Below are 27457 nucleotides of genomic sequence, written 5' to 3' on the forward strand. Positions count from 1 at the left end.
GCTGCCTCTTGCTGTCCAGGCATTTACAGTTGATTGGAGGAGGGGCTCTTTCCAGAGCCGTGGAACTTGGACAGCATGTCTCTTTCTCTGGTGAGACTGAGGCAGGTCAGGTGGGGTTGGAGGGTGAGGCTGAGACTCAGCACCCGCATTCCTCTCATGGCAGGTTCTCTATGAAATGACGGTGTGGACAGGGGATGTGGTTGGTGGGGGCACTGACTCCAACATCTTCATGACCCTCTATGGCATCAACGGGAGCACGGAGGAGATGCAGCTGGACAAAAAGAAAGCCAGGTACCTGGAGGTGGCCCCTACCCCTCACCCCTCCCACATTCAACTCTTCCCCTCTGCTCTACCCTACCCTCAGCCAGGCTGATTCTCACATGCCCGCTGCAGACCATGAGGCCTTCTATCCTCTGTCTGCCTATTCTGTCTCAATACTTTTCTTTTTCAAGGGCCAGCTCAAATCTACCTCCCCTGGGAAGTGTTCCTTGATCACCTCTACCCAGAACATTTCTTCTTTCTTTCATCTGGTACTCAGAATTGTTTATTGTAAGGTTGGTAGATTAGTTGATGGTATTGTATCATTGTTAGTGTCTTAGTTTCATTAATTGTACTATGGCAATATAAGATGTTGACATTAAGGAGAGCTAGGTGAAGGGGGCACGGAAGCTCTGTTCTATTTTTGAAACTTTTCTGTAAGTCTCAAATGATTACAAAATAAAATGCAGTCAATTTTCAAAACATTTAAAAAAAGATTGAACACCTAGTATATGCCAGGCACTGACTCAGGCACTGAAGAGATGATATAACCAAGAAGACAAGGGTCCTTGTACTTAACAGAGCTTAACCTAAGGAGAGCAATAACAGCAACACTAACATTTATAGGAGCTTGTTTTGTGCCAAGCATTGTTCTCTAATAAGCCATGTATTGATACACTTAATCTTTTCCATAACCCTATAATAATAACCCAATTATTATCATCCCCATTTTACAGGTGAGAAACTGAGGCATGAAAAGGTAAAGTCATATGCTCAAAGTCCCATGGCCATTAAGCTGTGGTACTGCAAACTACATCCAGATGGCCCCCAGTCCTAAGCACTCATTAGTGATTCGTAATGACATTAAAGATGACCCTCCTATAGTACTCACTGTCCATGCCCTCCCTTGGATTCCCCATATAGACAGTCCTGGGTTTGGGCTGGTTTGCCATGTTCAGCTACTGTCCCCCAAACATCCCTGGCCCCTGACATCTTAAGAACCAGAGATGACAGACTCAGAGTCTAAGCTTAGCATTTTAAAATCCCACCCACAGCAACTTGCCTCTGAACACACAGCACTCCTTCCCTTAGCTAGAGGGCAGGACCCAGGTGGCTTCCTTTTTGAGCCCCTCATACCTCCTAGCTCTTGCCTTGCTTGTAGTAGGCACTCAGTACTTCTGGATTGGGGTGGTGATGAGGACATTGTGGATGATAGTGAGGTTGGTGATACTGATGGTGCTGAATGGTAGGGATGATGACTGTGATGGTGGTAGTGATGATGAGGATGGTGATAGGCATGAAGGTGATGATGGTAGGGATGATGATGATGGTGGTGATGATAGGGGTGAAAGTGATGGTAGGAATGATAATTGTGATGATGGTGATGATGATAATGATGGTGATGATGGTGATTATGATGATGATGGTGGTGATAGGGAGGAAGGAAATGATGGTAGGGATGATAATTGTGATGTTGATGATGATGATGATGATGGTGGTGGCAGTGGTGATAGAGATGAAGGTGATAATGGTAGGGATAATAATTGTGATGATGGTGCTGTTAGTGATGATGAGGATGTGGCTACTGAAGCTTTTGGGGACCAGGCAGCATTTCTTTTCGTGCAGAAGGCAGCTCATGCAAGCTGGAGCTTTGCCCATCCTATAGGCCCTATGCAGCTCATCCCTGGGAGTCTGATGGGAAAGTTTTTGCCTGTCTTAGCACTTCTGCTCTCTCAGTTTGCAACTCCCATTTCCTCCTTGAATTCTTCCCATATCAACAGCAATGGTGATAATAATAATGGCTAATATGCATTGAACATTTATTCCATGCCAGACACTGTTGCAAGTGCTTTTTAACATATATTAACTCACAACACCCTTCTTATCACTCTTTGCCCTCTTATCATCTCCACATTACTAATAAGATGCCTGAAACACATAGAGGTGAAATAACTTGCCCAAGGTTATACAGCAAGTAAGCAGGGGAACTGGGATTTGAACTTAGTTCTAGCAATAAAGGAGGACCAAATGAGAACAGAAACTCTCTACTTAGAGCTTGCTGTAACAAGAGACTCAGCTACCAGCACTTGGTTTGGTAGAGATTTGAATGCTGTGGGAGGAGGAGGAGCTTTGTAATGAAGCATTATTTTCGGCATGGTAGAGCTGGAGGTTGGGTAGCTAGAATCGGGGTTTCATACGTGATTGCATTAGGGACCATATTTGGATTTGGTCCGTCAGTCTGGTTAGTCCTGAGTTGGGAGCAGGGACAAAATAGGGAAGCTGGGGGCCATTGCCCAAGTCCTGATCATTCTGGGCCAATTTCTGTAGAGACCATGGTTTCTTGGGATGGTCGCTGCAGGGGAGGTAGCTCAGAGTTCTATTATCACACATGGTCTGGCTACTATTGTTTGCATATTCAGCCTCCTATATATAGTCTTTACTTCTGTACTCTGACTCTAATCATTACCCAACCCCATATTCCTGGATTTTTTCTGATTAATTATCCTACACCTGCATTCCACCTTGTTTTCCAGATGTACAAGGCTTAATTGCTGGTGGAAGAGACATCTTGTTTCTGGAAGTATCTAAATTCCAAAAGTGTTGCTTGAAAATCACATTATTATAAATACAACCATATTGTAAATACTTTGAGGCACGTTGCTAGTTGAAGGATTTTTTTTTTTCTGAGTAAAAATTTATTTTGTGAGGAGAGCCATCATTTCTTAATAACCCTGGTTTGCAAGCTCAGAGTTGTTACCCGAGACATGTTTTGATATTTTCATTTGCATGTGGCCTGATGTTTCACCTGTGTCCTGAAGTCCTTGTTAAGAATGTCTGCATCTTGACTAGGGAACGTAGACAGAGAGACCCACTGCGCATGTGTCGTGGGCACAGCTTGGTACTGTGCAAGGTGATACTTTCCCCAAGAAATGGTATGTGACCAGAATGAGGCTGAGACATGCATGCATTCACACAGAAGGTATCACGAGGCTTCTGCCTGCTGCAATGCTCCTGCAGTCAGATGCTGTACCCAGGGGCCAAAGCTTACAATAGCCAATAGCAATTCACTCTATCCCACTCCCCAGCTAAATTTCTTAACTTCTCATCTTGCCACTTCAGAGAAAATGGTTCTGGTAAATTAACTCCCACCGAGATGCTTGTGAATTAATATGGCATTCAGAAAAAATGATGCCCTAAAAGGTAATGCGTACTTTCAGGAGATGAGTCTCTAACAGAGGGATTTGAGGGTGTCCAGTGGGTGTAGAAGCTATTTTTAGACAAAGAGTTGTGTTATTTCTATAGCGGGAAGTAAATGCCTGTGAGGGATCATGCCTAGGCCAGTAGAGACCTAGTGAAATGGAAACTTCCTTGGACTGGACACAAAAAAGATTTTGGGTCCCTTTTTGTGTCACAAGAGTTCTGTTGGGTTTACCCCTCAGGATGGCCTGTTGCTTTCACTAACCCTTACTGCAGAAAGCATGGAAAGAGGCTGAGCTCAAGGGAATGGAAACAGAGGACAGACACTCAAATGGGATTCCAGTTGTCCTTTCAGGAGAGGATGGGGAAATATTTGGTTGTGGCCATGTCCAGGGCTGTAGTAAGCTTGTAAGTTTTGACTCTCTCTTCCACATGTTTATCACTTGAATCTTAGTCTGGTTGGCAATAAAGTTCAGAGACTGGAAAGGTCTTATCTTTGGGGACTCCATGGGCAGAAGACTTGGGTGGGAAGGTTGAGTCCTTCTCAAGGAGGTTGGAGGTGAGTCCCAGGGGACAGAATGAATGGTCTGAGAGAAGAGGAAGGAAAGCTGAGTTCCAGGAACTGCTGCCTTCCAGGGGCACCCAGGTCAGGCAATTGAAAGGTTCCAGCACTCACTGCTGGGCACCCCTCTCAAAGCATCATCTATAGCTCAAGGGCTGCCCTTTAAGAGGAGACTGGCAGATATGTACTAGGTCTGATCATGGCATTCAAGAATAGACTTAGAATCTGTTTGAGATTTGGCCTTGTTCTACTCTCAAACCACAGCAAAGATGCCCATGAGATAGGTATGCAGCTCCCCATCACCTCGTATGTCTAATGGGGGATGCACAAGGTCCAGTTTTTCTAATGGTCTCTGAGGAGCCCAGATGAGCAGAGCCTGGGACTGGAGGGTCTGTCTTTTGTGTGCCAGTTACTTCAACCCCATGGACATTTACATCATCACTGAGGCCAACTCCCTGCTGCTCACCGATCCCAGGCTTGGAATTTTCTCTGTGTGAGTTGCAGGGCAGCCTCCCCTTGTCTACCTGCTTTCTGGTCCCAAAGTTCTCCATTCACACCACTTGGGGCTATATTAATTTCCTGAGGTTGTGATAAAAAATTACCACAAACATATGTTAATTAAAACAACAGAATTTTCTTCTCTCATTTATCCAGAGGCCAGAAATCTGAAATCAGAATCTGTGGGTGGAAATCAAGGTGTCAGCACTGCCATGTGCCCTGTGGGCTCTGGGAAGAGAATCCACTCCTTGCAGGTTCTGGTGGCTGCCAGCAGTCCTTGGCTTGTGCCACATCACTCCAGCCTTCAAGGCCAGGTCTTCCCATCTCTGCCCCATCTTCACATCCCACCTTCTTTGTGTATGTGTTGATCTCTCTCTCTCTCTGCCTTCTTATAAGGACTCTTAGGATTACATTAATGGCTCACTGGAATAATCCAGGATAATCTCCCCATTTTAAGCCTCTTAACTTAATTACATCTGCAAAGACCTCCCTTTTCTTTTTACCATACAGTTATATACATGGATTCCAAGATTTATAACATGGATATCTTTTGGGGAACCATTTTTCAGCCTGCCACAAGGGCTACAAGCCACAGAGCATGGATCTGAAAATTCTGCCACATGAAGAACAGTCAAAGGTTCTAGAGACATTTACACTTTTAAACATTTTATCATAAATATACATATATATACACACACACACATATATATATAAGTACATACATTATTATACTTATAAAGCAAAAACTTATGTAAACCCTCCACGCTGCCTTCAGGCCAAGAAATTAAATCTTGCCAGTTCTCAGTTTTTAAGGTCAACATTTTCTTGTTTCCTTTCTTTTTCGGTCTCCATCTCATGGGTCTATGCTTTCATATCACCTGGATTTCATCCTTAACAATAGGCTTTTATATCACCTGGATTTGAATGGTACATAAATAGAATCAGGCCATATATCTTATTTTGTGTCTTAGTTCTTTCACTCAGCATCAGGTTTTTCATATTTTCCTGAGCTGTTGAGTGTGATTGTGATTTGCTCATTTTTGTTGCTGCATAGTATTCTACTGAGGAGCCTGAAGAAGGGAGAGGTCCAGTGGCTTGTTTCAAAGGGATAGAGAGGGAAGAGAGTAGAGGCATTGAGTTTAGTCAGATGTTGACAATTCAACAATTTGTTCTAGTGGCAGAACTCAATGTAACAAAACTTACTAAAGGTTGGCCATGGCTGTCCTAAAAGGAAAAGAGCTGCAAGGGTGGCCATGGGGCCCCATCAGTAGAGCTGTCTAAGCATGGAACCACCCAGGAGGTTCACTTTGCCCACAGCCCAGAGATAACTGATTTATCAAAGCAGGGGAATTGCAATAGAGAAAGAGTTTTACACATGTGGAGCTGGCTAAATGGGAGACCGGAATTATATTATTACTCAAATCTGCCTCCCTGAAAATTCAGAGACTAGGGTTTTTCCAGGAGAGTTTGGGAGAAGTGGGGGTGGCTAGGCAGTGGGTGCTTGCTGCTGATTGGTTTGGGGGTACAATCATAGGGGTTTGGGAAATGGTCCTCATTGCATGCTGAGTCATTTCTGGGTGGGGCCACAAGAGTTGACAGGTCCAGGTGGAGCCATTGGTCATCAAACATGTAAAAAAACTGAAAAGACATCTCAAAAGGCCAGTCTTCTGTTTACAATGGCGATGTTGTTATCTGCAGGGGTAATTGGGGAAGTGCATATCTTGTGACCTCTGGAGTAATGGCTGGCAATGTTTATGTCTATGTTTTAGCAGAATTCAGGCTTCTCTCATCCTCTGAGGCTGGTGGTCTCCCCTTAACTTTATGGAAGGGCTATTACCATTTAAACTATACACTAAATGTCTCCCAAAGTTAGCTTGACCCAAACCCAGGAAGAATCAAGGGAAGTTTGAAGGCTAAAGGCAAGATGGGGGTTGGTTAAATCAGATCTCTTTCACTGCCAAAATTTTCTCACTGTTACAGTTTTTTCAAAGGCGATTTCAAGCATAAGCTCAATGGCCTTGGGTATAGAGAACTTCAGACTGGAAGGAGAGTGGTCTAGAGCAAAGCTAAGGCTGGCACTCTGACCCTGGCCAATCCTAAGAGCCCCAGCTATGCCCCTAAGATGTCACAAACTGCCTGAGCAGCTGCTCAGCCTGATGGACTTTAGATCCCATGTCATCCATATCCATCTGCTAGCCAGCCCTTTCCCAGGGTTCCTAACCATAACCCTTCCCTGGTTTTGTAGCAATGCCAAAAATTCTCCCATGAAATAGTTGCCCTTCCAGCCTAAGCCTTTGGCCGTTTAGCCTTCAGGCTGTGCTCAGTCATGGAGCCCAGTGAGGGAGTAGTTGCTGGGCTCTTCCCTAAGGACACCCTTTTACAACAGGCAGGAACAGAAGGAAACCAGAAAAGGAAGGACATGAGGGGCAGCCAAAGGGGGCCCTTCCCAGACACCACTCCCTCAGCTGCTGAGCAGAGGCTCCTTTGAGTAGATGAGCAGCAAAAATCCTGGGTCACACAACAGCCCTGTCCCTGTGAGCTCAAAGGCGGGCACCTCTCCAAAGGGTGGGAATCCTGAGCTCAAAGGCGGGCACCTCTCCAAAGGGTGGGAATCCTACTGTGTCAACTGAGGTGTCTGGAGGGGGTCCGGGGCACCTGGAAGGATGTGGCTAGTGAGTTGGGAAGACTGAAGGACAAATAAGGGCCTTCACTTTAGATAGTTTTACACCAAACAGAGGAAGTCCATTCAGGTTAATTGGGGTTCAGCCTGGAATGAAGGGTGAGGGGGTAAATGTAATCTCCTTGCAGTCTTCCAGAAGAAAAGCTTGTTTCTCCTCCCCTTTTCCTTACACCTGTCCCACCATAAAATCTCCATAAAATGAAGACACTTGGCTAAATTCAAAGAGTGAAAATTAAAGAGACATGCAAAGCAAAGAATTCTAAAGCTCTTTTGATCTGCAAAATCGTGCTCCTGGCAAGAGTAAGGAATTGAAAGATTATTTGAGAAAATCTCAGTGTGTGACATGAATGTGACATGAGCACCCCCTTACAGTTTCCATTATGCCCAGAGGGACAGATGGGGCTTCAATTAGAGGAGGAGGGATATGGGGCTGACTTTGGGATAACTTTTTCATTTCTAATAATTGTAAAATGCACACAGAGCAAGTTATCAGAAGAGATTGTCTCTGTTTCATCACCACCTTTAAGACTAGCAGTAGTTAGTTCTCAATTTGCAATATTTAAGTCTCAGCCCCCATTGGCGATGGCCTCTGTTTTTAAAAGACATAAAAATATGTCTTGTATTCAAGGAAGCATGATGATTGCCATGCAGAGCCACATCTCCAGTGCCACCTGCATTACCCCAGGGCCTTATCAGCAGTATCATCTGGAATCAGTCAGCAGTCAAGCAATCAGTCAGCATTGAAGGTCGAATTGTACATGCGGCACTGTGGGAAGAGCAGTAAGGAATAAAGATAGAGCATCTCTGAGATGATGAGGTCATTCAGCAGGAAAATAATAATAGCAACAAAAGCAGCATTACCTTCTATTTGCCTACTGCTTTACAGTTGGCAGTAGCATTACCCAATTCAGGGCACTGTGTTCAGTTTTGCAGATGGCAAATGGAAAAATGCGAATGATGCCATCTAGAGTTGTGTGGTGCACCGCCTGCCCCACCATTCCCAATGGCCCTGTCATGCACAGAACCTCATTTAAAGCTTTTCAGGTATGGAATTCTTTTTCCATTTTAAATTGATTTCACATCCATTTGGTCTTCATCACAGTTTTGTGAGATTGCAGGGCTAGTGTTATTCTCCAGACCACAGGTAAGGAAACCAAGTTCTAGAAAGGAACTGGGACTATTCTAGGTGACGGGTAGAATGAGATTAGAACCCAGCACTGGTAGCTCTTGGTTCAGGGCCATTTCTACTAACCAAACCCACTTAACCCAGTCTTTCAGAAACACATCTGGGATGCAAGAGATGGGCTGGTGGAGAGTTGCTGAGAGCAGAGGGGCTGCTGAGTAAAGGTCTAATCTTCTCCCTCACCCCAAACCTGGCCTCTGGCCTGGCCCAGCCCTCCCCAATGGCCAGCTTCCCTTCTTCATGCCCCTCCTCTCCACACCCAGGTTTGAGCGGGAGCAGAATGACACCTTCATCATGGAGATCCTAGACATTGCTCCATTCACCAAGATGCGGATCAGGATTGATGGCTTGGGCAGCCGGCCAGAGTGGTTCCTGGAGAGGGTAAAATGTCTAGACCCTCACTCTTCCTTCCAGCCACCACCCACCCCTTCCCCCTATTCCTCTGGCTTGTCAATGAACCATGTTAAAACAAATGTCACCGTAGAGGATCATTACATGAACCCAGCCCATATGATTCAGTACGCCCTTTGGCATGAATTAATCTGAGAATGTCGTTTTATTTATTTGTGTCCAGTGAGAACTGAAGCAACTGTCAGGTAATTCAACATGAGCTGTCAACTTTACGTGGACAGAGACCCGAGGAAGGGGAGGGGTGGTGTGGGCTTCCTTCAGGACAGCAGCTGGGAGGGTTGAGAGAGGAGGAGCAAGGCCTGGGGCAGAGAGAGGCTGCCATGGTGGGAACTTCAGGCAGGACGGCAGAAAGCTTACTGGGGCCTCTGTGATCATGGAGTTAGGCAGCTGCCTCTTTTTCCATTGTGGCCCTCTGAGTCTGAGCTTGGTTGTCACACCCTGCCTGAGGATCCTGGATCCCTGGGCTCTCAGTTGGGCTGATGCCGGCCTTGGGGATGCGATGCTGGGATCTTCAAGGAGCAACAGCAGCAAGGGATTTCTTAGTTCTGCCTCCATCCTCCCACTCTTCTCAGCACACATATGCACGGGAACATGTGCACACACACACATGCACATGGCCGCAGACTCAGTTTCCACCAAGAAAGGAAGGCAGCTGCTCCTTCTCAGGACCTCTCATCACTTCCTCACCTTCCCCAGGCTGTGCGGCTCTGTGCCTCCAGGGTGCCCAGAGGAGAGTCATTAACACTTGCTGCTCCAGGGCAGAGAGAAGAGCATCCAGGGCAAAGGGCTAAGCTTCACTTATTTTGATGAGAACCACCATGATGTTAGGAGTCCAACGGCTTTCCATGCTAAGAGTGGCTCCAAAACTGGTGGCCCCTGGCAGCCAGGAGGAGCCGCACCTGCAGGCCCACACTCACAAAGGCAATGACTATGCTGACGAAGATGACCTTCCTGCAGCCTCCGTGTCACACAAGGTCCTAGGCACACCAACGTGTGTGCGTCCTCCCTACATAATGTGTGTCAGAATCAGGCAGCATAACAAAGCACCACGGACTAGAGGCTTGGAACAACACACATTTATTACCCCCTCACTGTCGTAGAGGCAGAAGTCCAAGGTGAAGGTGTCGGCAGGGCCACACTCCCTCTAGGGAAGCATCTGTTCTGGGCCACTCTCCTGGCTTCTGGCAGTTCCCTGGCTCAGAGCAGCACCTTGCCAGTCTTCACATGGTGTTCTGGGTGCTTGTCTGGGTGGTATAAGATTGGACTAGGGCCCAGTCTAATGACCTCATCTGAACTGATTACACCTACAACAATCCCCTTTCTAATAAGGTCACATTCTGAGGGACTGTGGGTTAAGAATTCAACATATGAACTCTGAGGGAATACAATTTCACCCATAACACAAAGCCCTGCAGTCCCCTGCCTGAGTCAGCCCATGCATCCTCATCTACCAGAGGCCAGCTGTCCTGCATTGCCTCAGGCTCCTCCTCCCCTGTTCAGCCATTAGCAGATTTTCTTGAGTCAAAAATATGGGGCCCACACCAAGGACTATCCTGCAGATGTCAGCACTCTGCTCCCAGGTGTTTGTGGCTGACAGGGGCTGGGTTGATCTGTTTTTCTGTCACTCATTCAGCAAACATCTCTTGTGCACAGTGACAGGTACCTCTGAGGATAAAGTTTTAGGTGAATTGCCCATTCCCAAATCCCAAGCTAGGGCAGTCCTCGTGAGGACTTCAAATCCCATGGCAAGCACACAGGACAGGGCCTTTGTCCTGGAAAGGGCCCTTTCCACACCTCCTGGGTCTCAGTCACAAGCGCTTGTCTCAGGTCTGGGATCTCCAGGGTTGGGATTCGGGGAGGGGCCACATGGGCCATTGGGTGCTGGTGGAGGTGAGAGAGGGCAGGGCATTCCCACAGTGGCTCCCTTTCCCCCAGATCCTACTGAAGAACATGAACACTGGAGACCTGACTATGTTCTACTATGGAGACTGGCTGTCCCAGCGGAAGGGGAAGAAGACCCTGGTGTGTGAAATGTGTGCCGTTATCAATGAGGAAGAAATGATGGAGTGGACCTCCTACACCGTTGCAGTTAAGACCAGCAACATCCTGGGTGGGTTGGGGGTCCCTCACACCTCCTGCTCCCTTGCCCCTCCAACCCTCAAATTCGGTCTGAGGCCCTGGTTTCTGGTCAGGGCGTTTTTCTTTATATGGCCTTCCAAAATCTAGTCAATCCAAGTCTACTCCAGTGTGTCACTTTCTGTCTGGACAAAACATTTCCTCCCAGTGAGTGACTGGTTCCCTCCCTCCTCCCTTGGGGAAATAGGGGAGAACATGACTGGGGAGTATGGTCAGCACTTTTGGAAATGGTACATTTCCAATGGCTCTGGCTTGACGCAGAGCCTTCCCATCTTCCTTCTGCTGCCTGGCACCCCTCGCCCAAGCGCCATGCACCTCAGGCATGCTCGGACCCATGTGCTTGGTGGCCATCTACCATGTGCCGGCTTTGGCTGTGGGTCTTAGGACACAGATGTGCTGCCCAGGCCCTTGCAGGTCTGACCTTCATTGGAGCAACCACAGTGCAGTGCGGTGATGCTCTGATGGATGCAATACCAAAGTCAAGTCCGGAAACACAAACACAGAAGCCAGGCAGACAGGGCACCCAGAGGAAGGGCCTTCTAATCAAAAGTACTAGCATGTCAAAGGCCAGGAGCTGAGAGGGAACACACTGTCATCTAGGCATGGGGGACATGCTACCTACACTCCCCTATCCCAAGCCTGCTCTCCAGGAGCCATTGCAAGGAATCTGGCAAGCTCATCACGTTAATTATAAATGGTGAATGAAGGATTAACTTGTTGGCCATGGTAGCTTACATTTTCAACAGAGAAGCCTCTTGCCAAAGAAATGAAGCTCTCATGGTAGAATCTCAGGCATGAATGATAGGTCAATAAAGCTAGTAAATTTTGTTGGGGGTACCTCCTTTCTTCCTCTTCTCACAATGGAATTTTCACCCCTATTGCTTAAAGTTCCAAGTGTCCACAAGTTTTCAGGCCCCTTCATCCCTTTATGATGCACTCAGAAAATAATAAATTCATTGATAACCACAGATGTGTGTCAGAAAAGCTTCACTGGGTCACCTCTTCCAGAAGCATTTGCTTTTGATTTGGGCCAATACCTGTATTTGGCTTAAGCAAATGAAATGAAGCTCTAGTGTAGAATGTCAATCAGAGACAGATTTAGGGAGCACAGAACTTCCCTGCTTCCTTCTGAACCCACACTGTGCAGGAGGTAGCCTATGTTTCTAAATTGTAAAGCCAGCCTATATGACACGCCTTTTAAGTTTGGGTGTATTTCCCCAGAAATAGGTGAATTTTGTACTAAACCATTCACACTTGCTGACCACAACTCCAGTTAGACCAAAAGCTTTTGTAAGGCACAAAGGTAAGATGAAGAAGAGAATTGGAGACCTAGGACATTAACTGACCCTTTCCAACCTCACCCCTGGCCTTCTTGAGTCTGTACTCTGTCCACCTGTACCCCTGGCTCCTCTGAGGAGTCCGGGATCAAGGCCAGAGCAAGAGGGCTGTGTGTCAAAGAGGCTGGCACCCTAAGCCTCACCTTGTGCACCCCCCAGGAGCAGGCACTGATGCCAATGTGTTCATCATCATCTTCGGGGAGAACGGGGACAGTGGGACACTGGCCCTGAAGCAGTCGGCAAACTGGAATAAGTTTGAGCGGAACAACACGGACACATTCAACTTCCCCGACATGCTGAGCTTGGGCCACCTCTGCAAGCTGAGGGTCTGGCACGACAACAAAGGTAGCTCCCACTCAAGGCCAGGTTGGTGGGAGGGCGGCCCTCAGCTCCCCTCCTGAGCCCTTCTTCCCTCCCTGGCATCACATTGACTCTGATTACCCCAGGGTGGCAGGCAACCGAACACAGTTGATGACCACCACATTGATGCTTCCATCAGTACTAAAGAGACAGTATTTTTGGGCAAATATTTTTAGAAATGAAGCTTAATTCCTCCTGCTTTCTCCCTGGGTGATTAGTGGTTCTCCATTGTTTGTGATTTCAGACCATTAATTTGACTTAGTTCAGACATAAAAATTAAGGGAAAAAAAAGCTAAATTCATTTCCCATGGATTTTCTATAAACGATTATGTTTGTGCTGAGTGCAGTGGCTCATGCCTGTAATCCCAGAACTTTGGGAGGCTGTGGTTGGAGGATTGCTTGAGCCCCAGGAGTTCGAGACCAGCCTAAGCAACATTGTGAGATCCCATCTCTACAAATTATTTTAAAAAATAGCTGGGCATGGTGGCATGCACCTGTGGCCCCATCTACTTGGGAGGCTGAGATGGGAGGATTGCCTGAGCCCAGGAGGTCAAAGCTGCAGTGAGCTATGATTGTGCCACTGCATTCCAGCCTGGATGACAGAGTGAGACCCTGTCTCAACAAAAAAATAAAAAAATAGAAAAAGGATTATGCTTGTTTATGATAGTACTCCGAAAGTAGTTGAATTCACTTATAAACATAAACTATGAAATAGGATATAAACCAAGTGAGAAATTTATTTTTAACTATGCAGTGCCTAAGGAATGCTTTGTCATTTCTATAACTGTGATGACATTCATGTTCTTAACATTTCTTTGGTTATCATTTTGCTGTCTATAAGCCACTCTTTATTTTCTCTGGCTTTAGGCCTATAAGTTCTATTTGGTATAATTATAATAGAGTTGTTAAATATTAAATTCCACCTCCTTGATGCATACTGCTTTCTTCATTCACCTCTTTCATCTTCTGTAGAAACATGTCTCTGCAAAGCTATCTGCTCAAAGCCTTCTCTAGCCTTTGCTGGGTCTCCCAAATGGCTGCCCAGAGCCGTCCTGAATGTTATGTTGCTCCTCACTTCTTCGAAACCCCCGCTGAAGACTAGCCTATCTCTCATGGTCACTGATGAAACCCAACTCAGCAGTTTGCAACCTCTCTTCTATAGGAGCTAAACTATTTTACTTTAACATGGATTAAACAGTTAAAATTTTTTCCATAACACAGAATAAGCTCAGACTAGGCATTAATAAGATAGTTTTCAAAGCAATAAAATAACAAATACTTACACAGCACTGCACAGTTTTCAAATTTCAGTGTATCCCACCAGTCATTTATATACAGAACATCTAAAGTATTCATGACATGCCTGGGACTCTGTTAGGTATTAAAGATACAAACATTTGATCCTGAAAAATAGTTTGTGAGGCCAGGTGCTGTGGCTCACACCTGCTATCCCAGCACTTTGGGAGGCTGAGGTAGGCAGATCACTTGAGCCCAGGAATTTGAGACTAGCCTGGGCAACATGGCAAAACTCCATCTCTACCAAAAATGCAAAAATAGCCAAGTGTGGTGGCTCATGCCTGTAATCCCAGCTACTGAGGAGGCTGAGATGGGAGGATCACTTGAGGTCAAGGCTGCAGTGAGCTGTGATTGCATCACTGCACTCCAGCCTAGGTAACAGTGAGGCCCTGTCTCAAAAAAATAAATAAATAAATAAATAAATAAATAAACAATAAAAAACAAGCAAATAGAAACCTTTTTGAATTACTGCAGCAAAAGCACTTCATTGCTCCTCTTTTTACAACCAAGTAATATTGAGACCCAGTGACGTTTCAATGTCTTACTTGGAACCACACAGCAAGGAAGGGAAACAGCCATCACCCAAACCCAGGACTTCTGATGCCTGTTCTAATCCACCGTTCTGTGTGCCAGCCCATCTTGCCAGCCACCATTCTGCACCCTCACCAGCCACTGTGTCAGGTGGTCAAAAAGAAGATGAGGTGATGAAAGGCAGCCTCTTTATCTCTGTTTGCTACACCCCCCAATATCAGGGTGTATCCGAGGTAGTCTAGTCCAGAAAAGCATGCAGTGGAAGGGAACTCGTCTTCCTCACTTGATCATTCAAGTGGCATTATGAGTCTGTGGAAAGAAGCATACTTTCAAATCATGCTCAAACATCCTTAATGCACCTCTCCTCTTTCCCAAGATGAAAACAAAGCAAAGACCCCTGAGTTTTTTCCCTCCCTCTCATCATCCATTCTGATTGTCTTAGGACTAGCAGCAGGTTTCCCAAGTCTGGTTGAATAACGGTAGCCATAATCATTAGGACCATCTCCTGCCCCAGACACTTCACAAGATCAGGATGAGATCTTCCCATGACACTCAACAGTGATCACGAAGTCAAGACAAGTGTGAAAGCATTGAGCCACATTCTGTGTATCTTCACAGGTCTAATTAGAGGGATTTGACAGATCATATTAGTAAGGGTGGCAAGCATGGGGGTGTGGAAGGTAGGGACAAGGTCTGTCTACCCTAACTTGCTTGTCTACAGTCCCTCCTGTTAAAGTGGCTAAACCATTGTTTAGGAAGTATGTTCCTAAGAACTATGTCCCTGCCTTAATCAGAAAGAATCACATTATGTCTGTGGGCTTCCAACTCTCTGTCTGGTTACCAGCACACACTGGCAAGATGTCATTGCCGTTGAGGGTAGGAATCATGCCTTATTCATCTCTATCTTCAAAACTGCCTATAACAGCACCTGGAGCATAGTGAGGACTTAATAAATGTTAGTTTAATTGAGACTCCCCCCAGAGAGCTGAGAAATACCAGGTCTTTTAATCCTGTTCTGCCATAACCTCTATCTCAGAAATAGCAGAGACACCAAAGGAATTAGAACCCTGAGAAGGAAGAAGTGGTATCCCCCAGGAGCCTGAGCCCTTCCTCTAAGGCTCACTATGAGACCAGAAGCATGGGGTTCTCTAACATCTTCCCAGTCAGCCCAGAAAACTGGAGAAGGAAGAATTTCATGCAGACTATGATGACCCCACTTTTCCATGCCAGGGCCATTTACAATATGGGCATTTTATTAATGAGGGGTGAGAGTGGAGAATATAGCCAGAAAGACTGAGGATGCTGTGTTAAGGACCATACCCTGTAGAAATCACTCAGCAGTCTTGGGGCACAGGCAGAGGCAAGAGGAGCTGTCCACGGTTCTGACTCCTCTGGCTTGTCTCAACTCTGGACTCCACAAGCTGATCCAGGGTCTTCCCTTGGTGACTATTTTCAACCTGGCCTGCTACAAATATCCAGATGCTTGACAAGATGCTCCAGATTACCATGCATTCCACCCCCAGTTCACAGCAATAAAAGGTAGAGAGTTGCGGATCCAAGATCAGAGCTCATCTCTGCTTCCTGCCTGCAACTCCATCTTATCCAAATCTGAACTCCACCTGATTAACCCCTTTCTTCCCTGGATGGCTTCCCCTGTTGCTGCCATGCCTTCTGTCTCGGCCTCTTTCTTTAGGATGAACCTTCCGGAGTCCTTTCGGCCATTCCTGCCTGCATGTTGTACCCTTCCTTCCAAACCATCTAGGAAAGTAAAGGCTCATATATTTGAGAAGAAGGTTTAAAAAGTCATGTAATTACATTTCAGGAGTCAGTAATAATGATCGTCTTCGGTGATATGCAAGTTTCCCCCTTTCTTGTTTTCATCCTCCTACCTGATGTATCCTCTCCAGAGACAAAATGAGCAGTCCAGGTCCTTTGCAGGCCTAACAGTTCCCTTAGTTTTAATATTTATTTCAGTTAACAAACCAATTACAGCCGGCTCTCACTATTCACAGTAGTTATGCCCTATAATGTTGCTGTGAACTCTGAATAGGCAAACATTGAACCATTGCTCCTGCAGGAAGCACAGGGTTAGGTTTCTGTGAGCCTCTGATCACAACATTTTCACCAACTGATCAATAGATAACCTTGTTTTATGTGTGTTTCTGTTTAAAGACATCTTAGTATTTACTGTTTATTCATTAACATTGAACTCATGACCAACAGCACTATAAATCATGCCTGAGTGAAGCTTATCTAACATGTATCATCTCTGGAAGGCACACTACAGCCTTCTTGCATTTGGAAACGCTAAATAGCACTTCAGCTTGAGTATCAAGCACTATGTTTGAGGGCCATTTTAAAACAATAAACTCACTAATAAATAGCACAAAAATGTGAAAACATGGCACTAAATAGACCATGAACAGTACAATTGTTTATGGCATGAAAGATGAAACAAGAAGGCAATGTTGCCTTGTTCAGCCTCAGCTGAGAACATGTGCATTTGGCAACTAAAATTTTTTGCCACTCTGCATATGTCTACAAATGACCACATGAGTATTAATTTAGGGTTACAAATAAATTTTGGCAAATAGCCAAATCCACAAAGATGGAACGTGTGAATAATGAGTATTAACTATATATCTATTGAGTACTTACTGTCAGGCATTGTGTTCAGTGCTAGGGACAGAGTAGGGAGCAGCAGACAAGATTCCAGTCATCAGGATGACCTTCTAGCAAAAATTACATGTATTAAACAAGTAATTAATTTAAATAATGATGTGCCTCTAAAATGGAGGTCCATAGGATGCTAGTCTGAGGACTCAGAGAAAACCCCCCTGAAGACGGGATATTTAAGCTGAAACCTCAGGAATGAATAGGAGGAGCTATTAGGTGAAGTGTGGTGTTTGCTAAAAATGAAGGAACACATGTGAGGTAGAGTGAATAGCAAATATAAAAGCCCTAAAATAGGAAAAAAAATCTTGATATGTGCCAGAAACTAAAGAAAAATCCAGAATGACTACAAAATAGGGAATAGCGGTGGGAGCTACAATATAGATAGGAACCAGGCCATGCATAATGTTATAAGCCATATCAAGGATTGGGTTTTTATCCTGACTATACTGAGAAGCCATCAAAGCATCTCAAGAACAGGAATCACTCAGAGAAGATCATTCTAGTGTCTGTGGGAGATAGGTTAGATGGAGAAGAAAATAAACTTCAAAAGATGATTAGGAAATTGGTGGGAGAATGTCTTGCAATACGATGATGGCAGTGGGGATGGAGAAAAAGCAGACAGATCTGAGAAATATTTAAGGCAGAGGACTTGTTAAAGGTTTGCCTGAGAAGACTTGAACAAGAATGGTGAGGATGCTGGAGAACTTTCTTCATCTTGATGAGTTTAATTTTAAGGCCTGAGTGACATCTAAGGGGTGATGTTCAGTAACAGTGGGGTCTGGACCTCAGGAGGAAAGCTAGTTGGGAGACTGATCTGAGATAGTAATCTAAAAGTTGTTAGTGCAGAGAGAGTAGTGAAGTCATCAATAAAGAGTGAATAAGAGAGTCTATGGAGAAAGTGAAGCTTGAGGAAAGCAAGGGTGGTGTATAACAGATTCCTCAGAATTTCAACATTTGAGGTGAGACAATGGAAAAAAAAAGGAAGAGGAGGGGGAGGAAGAAAGGAGAAGGAATTACCTCCATCTTTTGTACTTCCAAAGTGGGATGTGCCTGGGGAAGAAACTGATGTCTGGGGAACTCTGTAATGCTGAAAATTGTTCACTGGCCATGAAATCCCAAGATGCAGTGTATCATTTCCCTACTCCATAGTTTCCTGGGCATAAATTTAATAGAGGAAACATGAGGCCTCATTTGCTTCCAAATAGCAAAGCAATTCAAAATATTTAAAATGTTTATTTCTCCTTAGCAAATTTCTAGAATCCCTTGCTTAAAAATGTCATTATACAGCCAAATATTTAAGCCACTGTATGTAACAGGGAGAAAGGAAGGGGTGATGAACAGCTTTCTGTAATTTGTGGATTTATGTTTATTAGACAAAAATGCTCCTCACTGCTTCCTCCCCCGACACACACACACACACACACACACACGAAATCTTTTTCACCTAGCCTCACTCTCTCTGCTCTCTGGTCCTTTCTGTAATGTGGAATTGTCTTTATTCCTGACTATTCTGACCCATCCAAAGAATGGCATGGTACATTCAAGCTTTCAAAAACTAGGCTCTCTCTGATATTAGCTATTTTCATTCAAAAGGTTTTCTTTGTTATTCTCTCTCTTCCTTTTTCCTAGATCTCTAAACTTTCATTCCAGCCCTTATTTAAATTTCACCTTGCATGAAGTAACTTACATCTTTTGCCCAAGCTAACAGACATTCACAGATACCTAAGAGATAACTTTGCACCTGCAATTCCCTTCCCCTGCTAAATTCTTATGCATCCTTCAAAATCCAGATTAATATCACCTTCTCCATGAAGCTCCCTGATTATCCCAAATGAAGTTAGATACTCCCTACCCTGTGCTCCTAAACTTCTCTGCTCATACCTCTTTATCTAGCACTCACAATGCTGAATTGTAATTGTCTTGCCAGTCATAATTGGCAGACTTTTGAGTCTCTCAAGGGTAGAAACTTTGATTCACATTTGTATGCTGAAAGCCTGGCATCTAGTAGGTATGTAACAATTATGTGACTAAATAAATAAATTGATGTTGAATATCAGTTTGTAGCAGTTTCTGAATCCTAAATAGATGGCTCCAGAATTCTGTCCTTTTCTAGACTTCCACATATATATCTTTCTCCCCTGTAGGTGATTGAGGGGTTTCTAGATGCAGCAATTATATCAGACACACTTGTTAAAGCATTTGTAATTATCCAAGGGTAGGTGTTATGGGTGAAATAGTGTTCCCCACCCACCAATTTCTTCTTCACCAAGAACCTCAGAATGTGCTAATATTTGGAAATACAATCTTTGCAGATAGACTTAATTAAGAATCTTGAGATGAGATCACCATGGATTTAGAATGGGCCCTAAATCAATGATGACTTGTGTTTTTATAAAAAGATGAGAGAACATGGAAAGATGCTGAAACAAGAGCATGTGAAGATGGAGGCAGAGATTGGAGCTGGAGATAGCAGTGACAATCTGAGGAACACCAAGGATTGCTGGGAGCCACCAAAGCTAGGAAGACACAAGGAAGGATTCTTCTCTAGAGCATTCAGAGAGAGAATTGACCTGCTGACACCTTGACTTCAGACTTCTGGGCTCCAGAACTCTGAAAGAATAAATTTCTGTTATTTTAAGACACCAAGCTTGTGGTGATTTTTTTTTTTTTGATGGTCTAGGAAAATAATATGGTAGGTAAGAACCTTCTGGGGAAGAATAAAGACTTTCCTAGGGTCTCAATATGAACAATCTGCCTCACGATTTGCTCCTGGGTGGAAAATGTTCAAGGCCACTGGACCAAGATAAAACTAACCAAATCACAGTGCAGTCCCATCTGAGAGCCTAGAGTCAGCAGGGTTTAACTGCAGTAGCTTAAGGCATAGCAAGGCTAGGTGGCCCAGAGTCCTAACACTAAAGTTGGTGTCAAGTAGTGATCTGTTTAGCAAGATCATTGCTCCTAACTTTTACAACTGGTGTCTCCACAGCCCTGAAATTAGTTTGGTAATAACTGGGGCACAGAAACCAATTATTCCCCTAGACATGAAAAAGAGAGGAAACCCAGACCTGAAAGGCATTGTAGATTATTTTCTGATCCCACTCTGCAATTGTCATTTAATTCCAGCCACAGAGACCTCTGCCTTGTGACCTAACTCCCACCGTGCATTCTGCCATGATTATATCTGCCTGTCTGTGGTTTAGAAGCTCTCTTATGTCCTCACTTCCTTACTGAAAGTTCTTCCTATTGCCCTGCCTTGCTTGGGCCCACTCCCAGAACAGTTGACATATCTGTAACTACATGTGTATTCTGTTTCTTTTACTTGAGCGTTCGCTCCACAGGTACCATCATCTTGTTCATGTTCTTTCCCTAATGCCTATCACATTGCCTATAATATAATAAGGACTTAATATATTTTTGTATAATTTAATTATACTTATACTTCTCTTTCAGACCCTTCCCTGTCTTTTCATCCTTCAGTTATAGGGAACTCAGTTTTCCCCAGAATCAGTGTTCCTTTTGCCTTAGTGCTTTTTAAAAAAGCTGAGTCCTGGCCATGAAACTCAGACTCATGACTAAGTCCTCCAATGCCAGCTGCCCCTCCTCCCAGACACTAATTGCACACATATCCAGACTTTCTCAGTTTTCTTGATGCATTTTTCTACCATGCAGAAACGTGACTCCAATCAGCCAATTCCTTCCAACTCGTCACGGTCAAAATCTGAAAGAGGCGGGTTCAGCACCGTGGACAGTTCTAAACCACTCCAACCTTGTGACTAGTTACTGTTGTTACTCAGATGCCAGCCTTTCCAAAGAGCTTGACACCCCACCCCACCACCACTTTGAACAGCAAAAGACTATTTGATTGCCTTGGACCCATAATGGCTCTTGGATTTAAAGAAATCCTGAGTGGTTGATGTGATCCTCTTCTCCTTGTAGGCAAAGAAGTGGCCCTCCTCCCCTTCAACAGACATTGGGTCTGAAACCAGGATAATATCACTGGTAGGTCTTCAGGCTCATCAAGAAAAGGAAGATTTCTGTATCCTTATTTTTTTACTTTATTTTTGAGACAGTCTTACTCTGTCGCCCAGGCTGGAGTGCAGTGGGGCCATCTCTGCTCACTGCAACCTCCACCTCCCAGGTTCAAGTGATTCTTCTGTCTCAGTCTCCCGAGTAGCTGGGATTACAGGCGTGTGCCACCGTACCCAGCTAATTTTTGTATTTTTAGTAGAGGCGGGGCTTCATCATTTTGGCCAGGCTGGTCTCAAACTCCTGACCTCAAGTGATCCACCCGCCTCAGCCTCCCAAAGTGCTGGGATTACAGGCATGAGCCACAGTGACTGGCCTTTCTGTATCCTTATTGAGCCCATGTGGTTGAAATACTAGGTTTAGGAGAGGGACAGAGAGGACAGACAGGTTTTGTGTCCAACTTCCTTTTAATGGTAACTTTCTCCTCCAGGGATGGAAGTTTAAATGTTAATACAAGCTAAGATGGCTAAACATGTCCTTAGCCTCTCTCTATGTCACACTTTTTATGTTTATTTAAATTTTTTTCCAGATACCTTATACTTCCCTTGCATAGACATTTATGAGGAAAAATATATTTTGTTTGAGAGTCTTCTACAATAAAGATGGGGATTTCTGAACAAATACCATATAAATTAGATGACAAATGCTTAGTTAACTTAAAGCATAGCAATCTTCTCTTTCTCTGAATCTACCTTTCAGCCTTTTTTGTCTATTCAATAGTTTTTTTTTAGTGAAAAATTTTAAACATGCACAAAAATGAATGGAATAGTGCAATAAACTTCCACATAGCCATCACCCAAGTTCAAGAATTATGAATTATTGATTCATAATTGAATCTATTGATTATTGAACTATCATATTTGAACTATTGAAATTTGTTACATCAGCTTCATTTTTCATACTTTTTTAATTTATTTTTTTTTGGTTGCTGGGGGATATAAAATCAAATCCTAAACTTCATGTCATGTCAGCCCAAACATAGTGTGTGTTTATTTATTTATTATTTATTTATTTATTTATGGAGTCTCACTCTGTCACCTAGGCTGGAGTGCAGCGATACCATCTCGGCTCACTGCAACCTCTGCCTCCTGGGTTCAAGCAATTCTCCTGCCTTAGCCTCCTGAGTAGCTGGAATTACAGGTGCACACCACCACACCTGGCTAATTTTTGTATTTTTAGTAGAGACAGGGTTTCACCGTGTTGGTCAGGCTGGTCTCTTTTTAAAATGAACATTTTCTTACAAAATTACACCACCATTATCATACTTAACAATGATTTATTTGTATTGTTCAACTTCCACTCCATGGCGAATTTTCCCAATACTATGTAATATATAAATTTTCTTAATATTTTGTATGGAATATATGGAAAATAAGTAAATTTCCTCAGTACTGTATACTGAGTAAGTTTGTGAGGAATACAATGTATTGAGGAAATACAATTTATTGATGTAATATGAAGTACACAGAGGTCCAATTATTATTGGTGCTAACATCAAACAGTGGATATAGGGACTGCCAGCCTGACTACTCCACTATAAAGTTTCCTCATAACTCTTCATCTAATGGACTCACCCAGTGATGATCAATTAGGGTTACAAATGGCGATTTTCTAATTCTTTCATTTCTTATTCATTTAGTAGCTAGAATTTTTCTGTTAAAAAAGTCTCTCAGGCTATTTGATTACAATAAAATATAGTTCATAGAGGAAAATCAAGACAAGTGATTAATTCTCCATAATTCCAATTACCCACATAGCTTTTATAATACTGAACAAATTATAACCAGAGTATTTATTTTCTAAATTATCTTGTTCTTCATGCCTTCTTTGGTTAAATTAAGGCTCTGAGGAAAGAAAGAATTTATGTGTTTTCTTTTGAAAAATATAAATTCATAGAAATATTAGGTTAGTGCAAAAGTAATTGCAGTTTTTGCCAAAACCACAGTGACTTTTGTACCAGCCTAATATAAAGAACCTCAGAAGTCATCTATTTCAATCCCCACATTGTACAAGTAAGGATACTGAGGCATGGGGATATTATAATGTGTTCAGTTCGGTGTATATGCTGAGACTGCAACCTGATCTGCCAGATTCCAGAGTGTTGCTCTGGATGACCTCTTAGATAATATATGTGAAAAAGTATTTGTGGAAAAATAATAGCTAGATTCTCATATTCATACACAGCTAGGGCTCTGTGATGGTTCCATATCTTACTTCACACCATTTATTGATCTTACTAAAGAAATGTGAGTTGCCTAGATGAATCCTTAGCTTGCCAAAGATTATTTTCAAGAATGGAGTTGCTTGGTGAAGAAAATTATCTTCCTACCTGAGAAGAATTTTTAGTGGTTTGTGCTGGAGCAAAGAATTGACAGTTCACTTTAGAAAGTAAAAATCATTGATCAATTCTATGTTTATTGAATGCTAAGTCCATACCACTGTGATACAATTAGGAGCTCCTAAGATATGATTCTCATCCCCTAAAATCTCACTAGAGAAGTCAGGCATACACATAACACCAGCCACAAAAGTTAGGGCATAGTCATGACCTGAATAGCAGAGATTTCTCAAGATGTCTGTGCTCATGGCCAAGAGAATGGACAAGCAAAAAATACTGAGAGCCCGGGGATTTTGGAGGACCTTGCAGAGGAAATGAGGCCTAAATTTTCCAGAGGACAATAGGCAGGTATTTAAAGCAAGGGAAAGCTGGGTGCCATAATGAGAAGAGAGGAAATGCCAAAGGGATGCTTAAATCCATCTCACTGCAATAAGGGATTTGTAAAAGGGCTCTTCCTTATTGAGGTGAGAGATGAGGTGATTGGAGTCAGGCTGAAGAAGGCCCTAAATATGTAAACACAGAGTTGGGCCCTTTTGTTCCATCAGATGTGGAAAGCCACTGGAGAACCACAGGCAGGAGATGGCATGATGAACTCTAGGGAGCAGCTGCCAGTCTCGCTCCCATCCAGAGACTGCCATCTCTTGCCTGAAAAGATTGGGACCTCACACTGGTTCAGAGTTTCTAGGCCTTTTTCTTAAAGAAAACTTTGAAAAATGTGAGATAAAATCATCAATTCTACTAGAACAGGCCAGCCACCACTCACTGCTAGGGCTTTGAATTCTTTTTCCCATCCACTCTTAAAACTTCACCATTAGAGCCATTCTTCCCTATTCAATAATAGTGCACACCCATGCATGCAATAAACACTTATTTAATAATATGCCAAGCACTGTTCTAGGCATTGAAACATAGAGATGGACAGGTTACAAAAGGATCCTGTTCTCAAGGGGCTTACAACCTAGTGGAAGAAGACAAACTATACAATATATGAGAAAACAAAAACAAACTTATTTCAGATTGTGAAGTGGGCATGTCATGATTGACAGCAAGTAATTGGGGATTAGGAAGCTTCTGCAAATAGGGTTGTTAACAAAGTCTTTCTCAAAGACAGAATATTTGATCTGACACCTCAGTGATGAGATGGTGTTGACATTCAGAGCCTGGGGAATATAGTTCCAAACAGACCGAATGGTAGATGCAAAGTTTCTAAGAAAAGAGAGGGCTTCATATATCAAGGGATAAAAAGGAGGCCAGTATAGATGGAACAGAGTAAGTGAAGTTGTGAGTACTATGAAATAAAATCAGAGGAGTGGAAAAGGACCAGATCATGTCAATGCTAATAGTCCTTGGTGAGCAGTTTGCATTTTATTCTGACAGTGATGAGAAGCCATTGGGGGGTTTTATATGGAGAAGTGAAAAAATCTGATTTATCATTTTAAAAGATGACTATAGCCGGGCGCGGTGGCTCAAGCCTGTAATCCCAGCACTTTGGGAGGCCGAGGCGGGTGGATCACGAGGTCAGGAGATCGAAACCATCCTGGTCTACACGGTGAAACCCCGTCTCTACTAAAAATACAAAAAACTAGCCGGGCGAGATGGTGGGCGCCTGTAGTCCCAGCTACTCGGGAGGCTGAGGCAGGAGAATGGTGTAAACCCAGGAGGCGGAGCTTGTAGTGAGCCGAGATCGCGCCACTACACTCCAGCCTGGGCGACAGAGCGAGACTCCATCTCAAAAAAAAAAAAAAAAAAAAGATGACTATAATGCGTGTGGAAAGATATTAATTATAGCATTGTGTGTAGAAGTACAAGTCTGGATACCAACTAATTAACCATCAACAAGGACAAGATAAATAATTTGGTGGCATGTACATTCAATGAAATACCAGGCAACTTTGAAAAAGAATGTCAGTATTTATATTTTGATATAGTTTGTGAGTAAAAGGTGTCAAATAGTGTGGAGTGTTTGTTACTTTTGTGTAAAAAAATAAAGTAGAACCCCAAAAAAGAAGACTTTGTAAAGCAACGGATTATTTGTCCATTTCAGATAGTTCCTTCTTGGTCCACTGATATGGCTTGGCTCTGTGTCCCCATCCAAATCTCACCTTAAATTGTAATAATCTCCAGGTGTCAAAGGCAGGACCAGGTGGAGATAATTGAATTGTGGGTGTGGTTTCCACCATGCAGTTCTTGTGATAGTGAGTTCTCACAAGATCTGATGGTTTCATTAGGGGCTTCCCCCTTTGCTTGGCCATCATTCTCTTTCCTGCCACCCTGTGAAGAGTTGCCTTCTGCCATAATTATAAGTTTCCTGAGGCCTCCCCCACCACGCAGAACCATGAGTCAATTAAACCTCTTTTCTTTATAAATTACCCAGTCTCGGGTATTTCTTCACAGCAGCATGAGAACAGACTAATAAGTCCGCTAAGGCCAGGTAGGATATTCACCATGTGGCTAGAGCTGGACACTCAGTTAGCCATTGCTGTACCTGTGAATCCATCTACCCATCTACTATCCTGTTGTCATCACGAGCAAAAACCAGACACATGACATCAGCCTGCCAGAGCCACCTGTTCCCAGTTGCATGTTTGATAGGTTCTTAGTGGGAGAAAGTCATGGCAAGATCCCTGTCAATCACACCCAAAATTTCCAAAACAAGGCGATTAAGTGAGCAGCAAGCACAAAGCTCATGGAAGGAGTTTCTCTGAAGAATTCTAATTTGAAAATTGTGGATGGGGTCAGACAATGCCAATTTTTGAGAGGACGGGGAAAGGGGGCCACAGTGGGAAGAGAGGCAGCCTGCCACTGAGCACCAGGGCAACCCAGGCCAGACAGACTCCTACTCTGGTTGTCTTCATCCATGCAGTGGGGGCAATGAATTATATGTGGATAAAGGTAAAGCCATCCCAGAATCCACCCTTCCCCTTAGCTCACTGATTTTCTCTGTCACCATTCTGGCTGGAGCCCAGGAAGTGTAATTGGGTAGTGAAAACCATGTGGGGTATAGAGCACAACAAATGGTGCACTCCAGCAACAGAAACAATCTCGTGATGGCCCACGTCTCCAGGTAATGCCAACCTCCTCCACTAGCATACTCATGCACACACTTACGCATGCAATCACATGTTCAAACTTCCCATTGATTTCCTATTGCCATGATTCTGTAGAAAGACCTCCCTGACTCTGGTCCTGATACATTGAATCAGTAGTTCTCAAGGTGTTGCTCTAGGACCAGCAGCATTGACCTCACCTGGGAGCTAGTTAGAGATGGGCATTCTTAAACCCCACCACAAACCTACTGAATCAGAAACTCTGGGAGTAGGGCTCAATAATCTATAGTTTAACAAACCCTCCAGGTGATTGTGATACAGGCCCAGGTTCTCAGTCTTAGTTACACATTGGAATCACCCAGAGAGCCTTAATGACTACTGATGCCTAGGTCCCACTCCAGAGGTCTGTAGCAATCAAACTGTGTAAGAGCTGGATAGTAGAATCTGTGTGTGTGTGTGTGTGTGAGAGACAGAAGACACACACACACACACACACATAGACAGTGAGGATGAACGGTGGGAGGAGGACAAAAACTCTTTCACCTGGACACCTTCCAATAGAATCAACAACTTACCACCTTTTTCTCTGCCTTCTTCTTTACCTGTCTCTTCCTTCCTATATTCCACTCCAGAAGTGTTTGAGCACTGCTTCAGCAGGTCTTCTCTGCCTCATTTCCAGACTGCATGCATTGAGGCTTGCTAAGTAGTTTAATCTTGGAAAGCTAGCAGTCGCACTGGAAGCGGAAGGTCTCGTCTTCATGACACTATCAGGAAGCATCTCAGAAAGCAGCCATTTTGCAAATTTACAGGTGGAATTGGCCCTAATGTAGAAAAATTGAAGGATTAATTGAGTTAAAAAACAAATTTATTGTTAAAATAACTTACTGCTGGGTGCGGTGGCTCATGCCTGTAATCCCAGC

General features: G+C 43.8%; 1 protein-coding gene across 5 annotated transcripts in view; it reads left to right on the top strand.

The window, feature by feature from the left end:
• The window catches only part of LOXHD1 (lipoxygenase homology domains 1), a 182600-nt gene that overhangs the window by 139040 nt on the left and 16103 nt on the right, over positions 1-27457 (top strand). For all 5 annotated transcript variants that reach the window (XM_023207473.1, XM_023207474.2, XM_023207475.1 and 2 more), the window contains 4 exons: positions 164-291; positions 8643-8760; positions 10726-10900; positions 12423-12608. In XM_023207473.1, coding sequence (XP_023063241.1) covers positions 164-291; positions 8643-8760; positions 10726-10900; positions 12423-12608 — 607 coding nt within the window. The remainder of the gene's footprint in view (positions 1-163; positions 292-8642; positions 8761-10725; positions 10901-12422; positions 12609-27457) is intronic.

Source organism: Piliocolobus tephrosceles, chromosome 18 (genome assembly GCF_002776525.5).
Source record: "Piliocolobus tephrosceles isolate RC106 chromosome 18, ASM277652v3, whole genome shotgun sequence".
Taxonomy (NCBI): Eukaryota; Metazoa; Chordata; class Mammalia; order Primates; family Cercopithecidae; genus Piliocolobus; species Piliocolobus tephrosceles.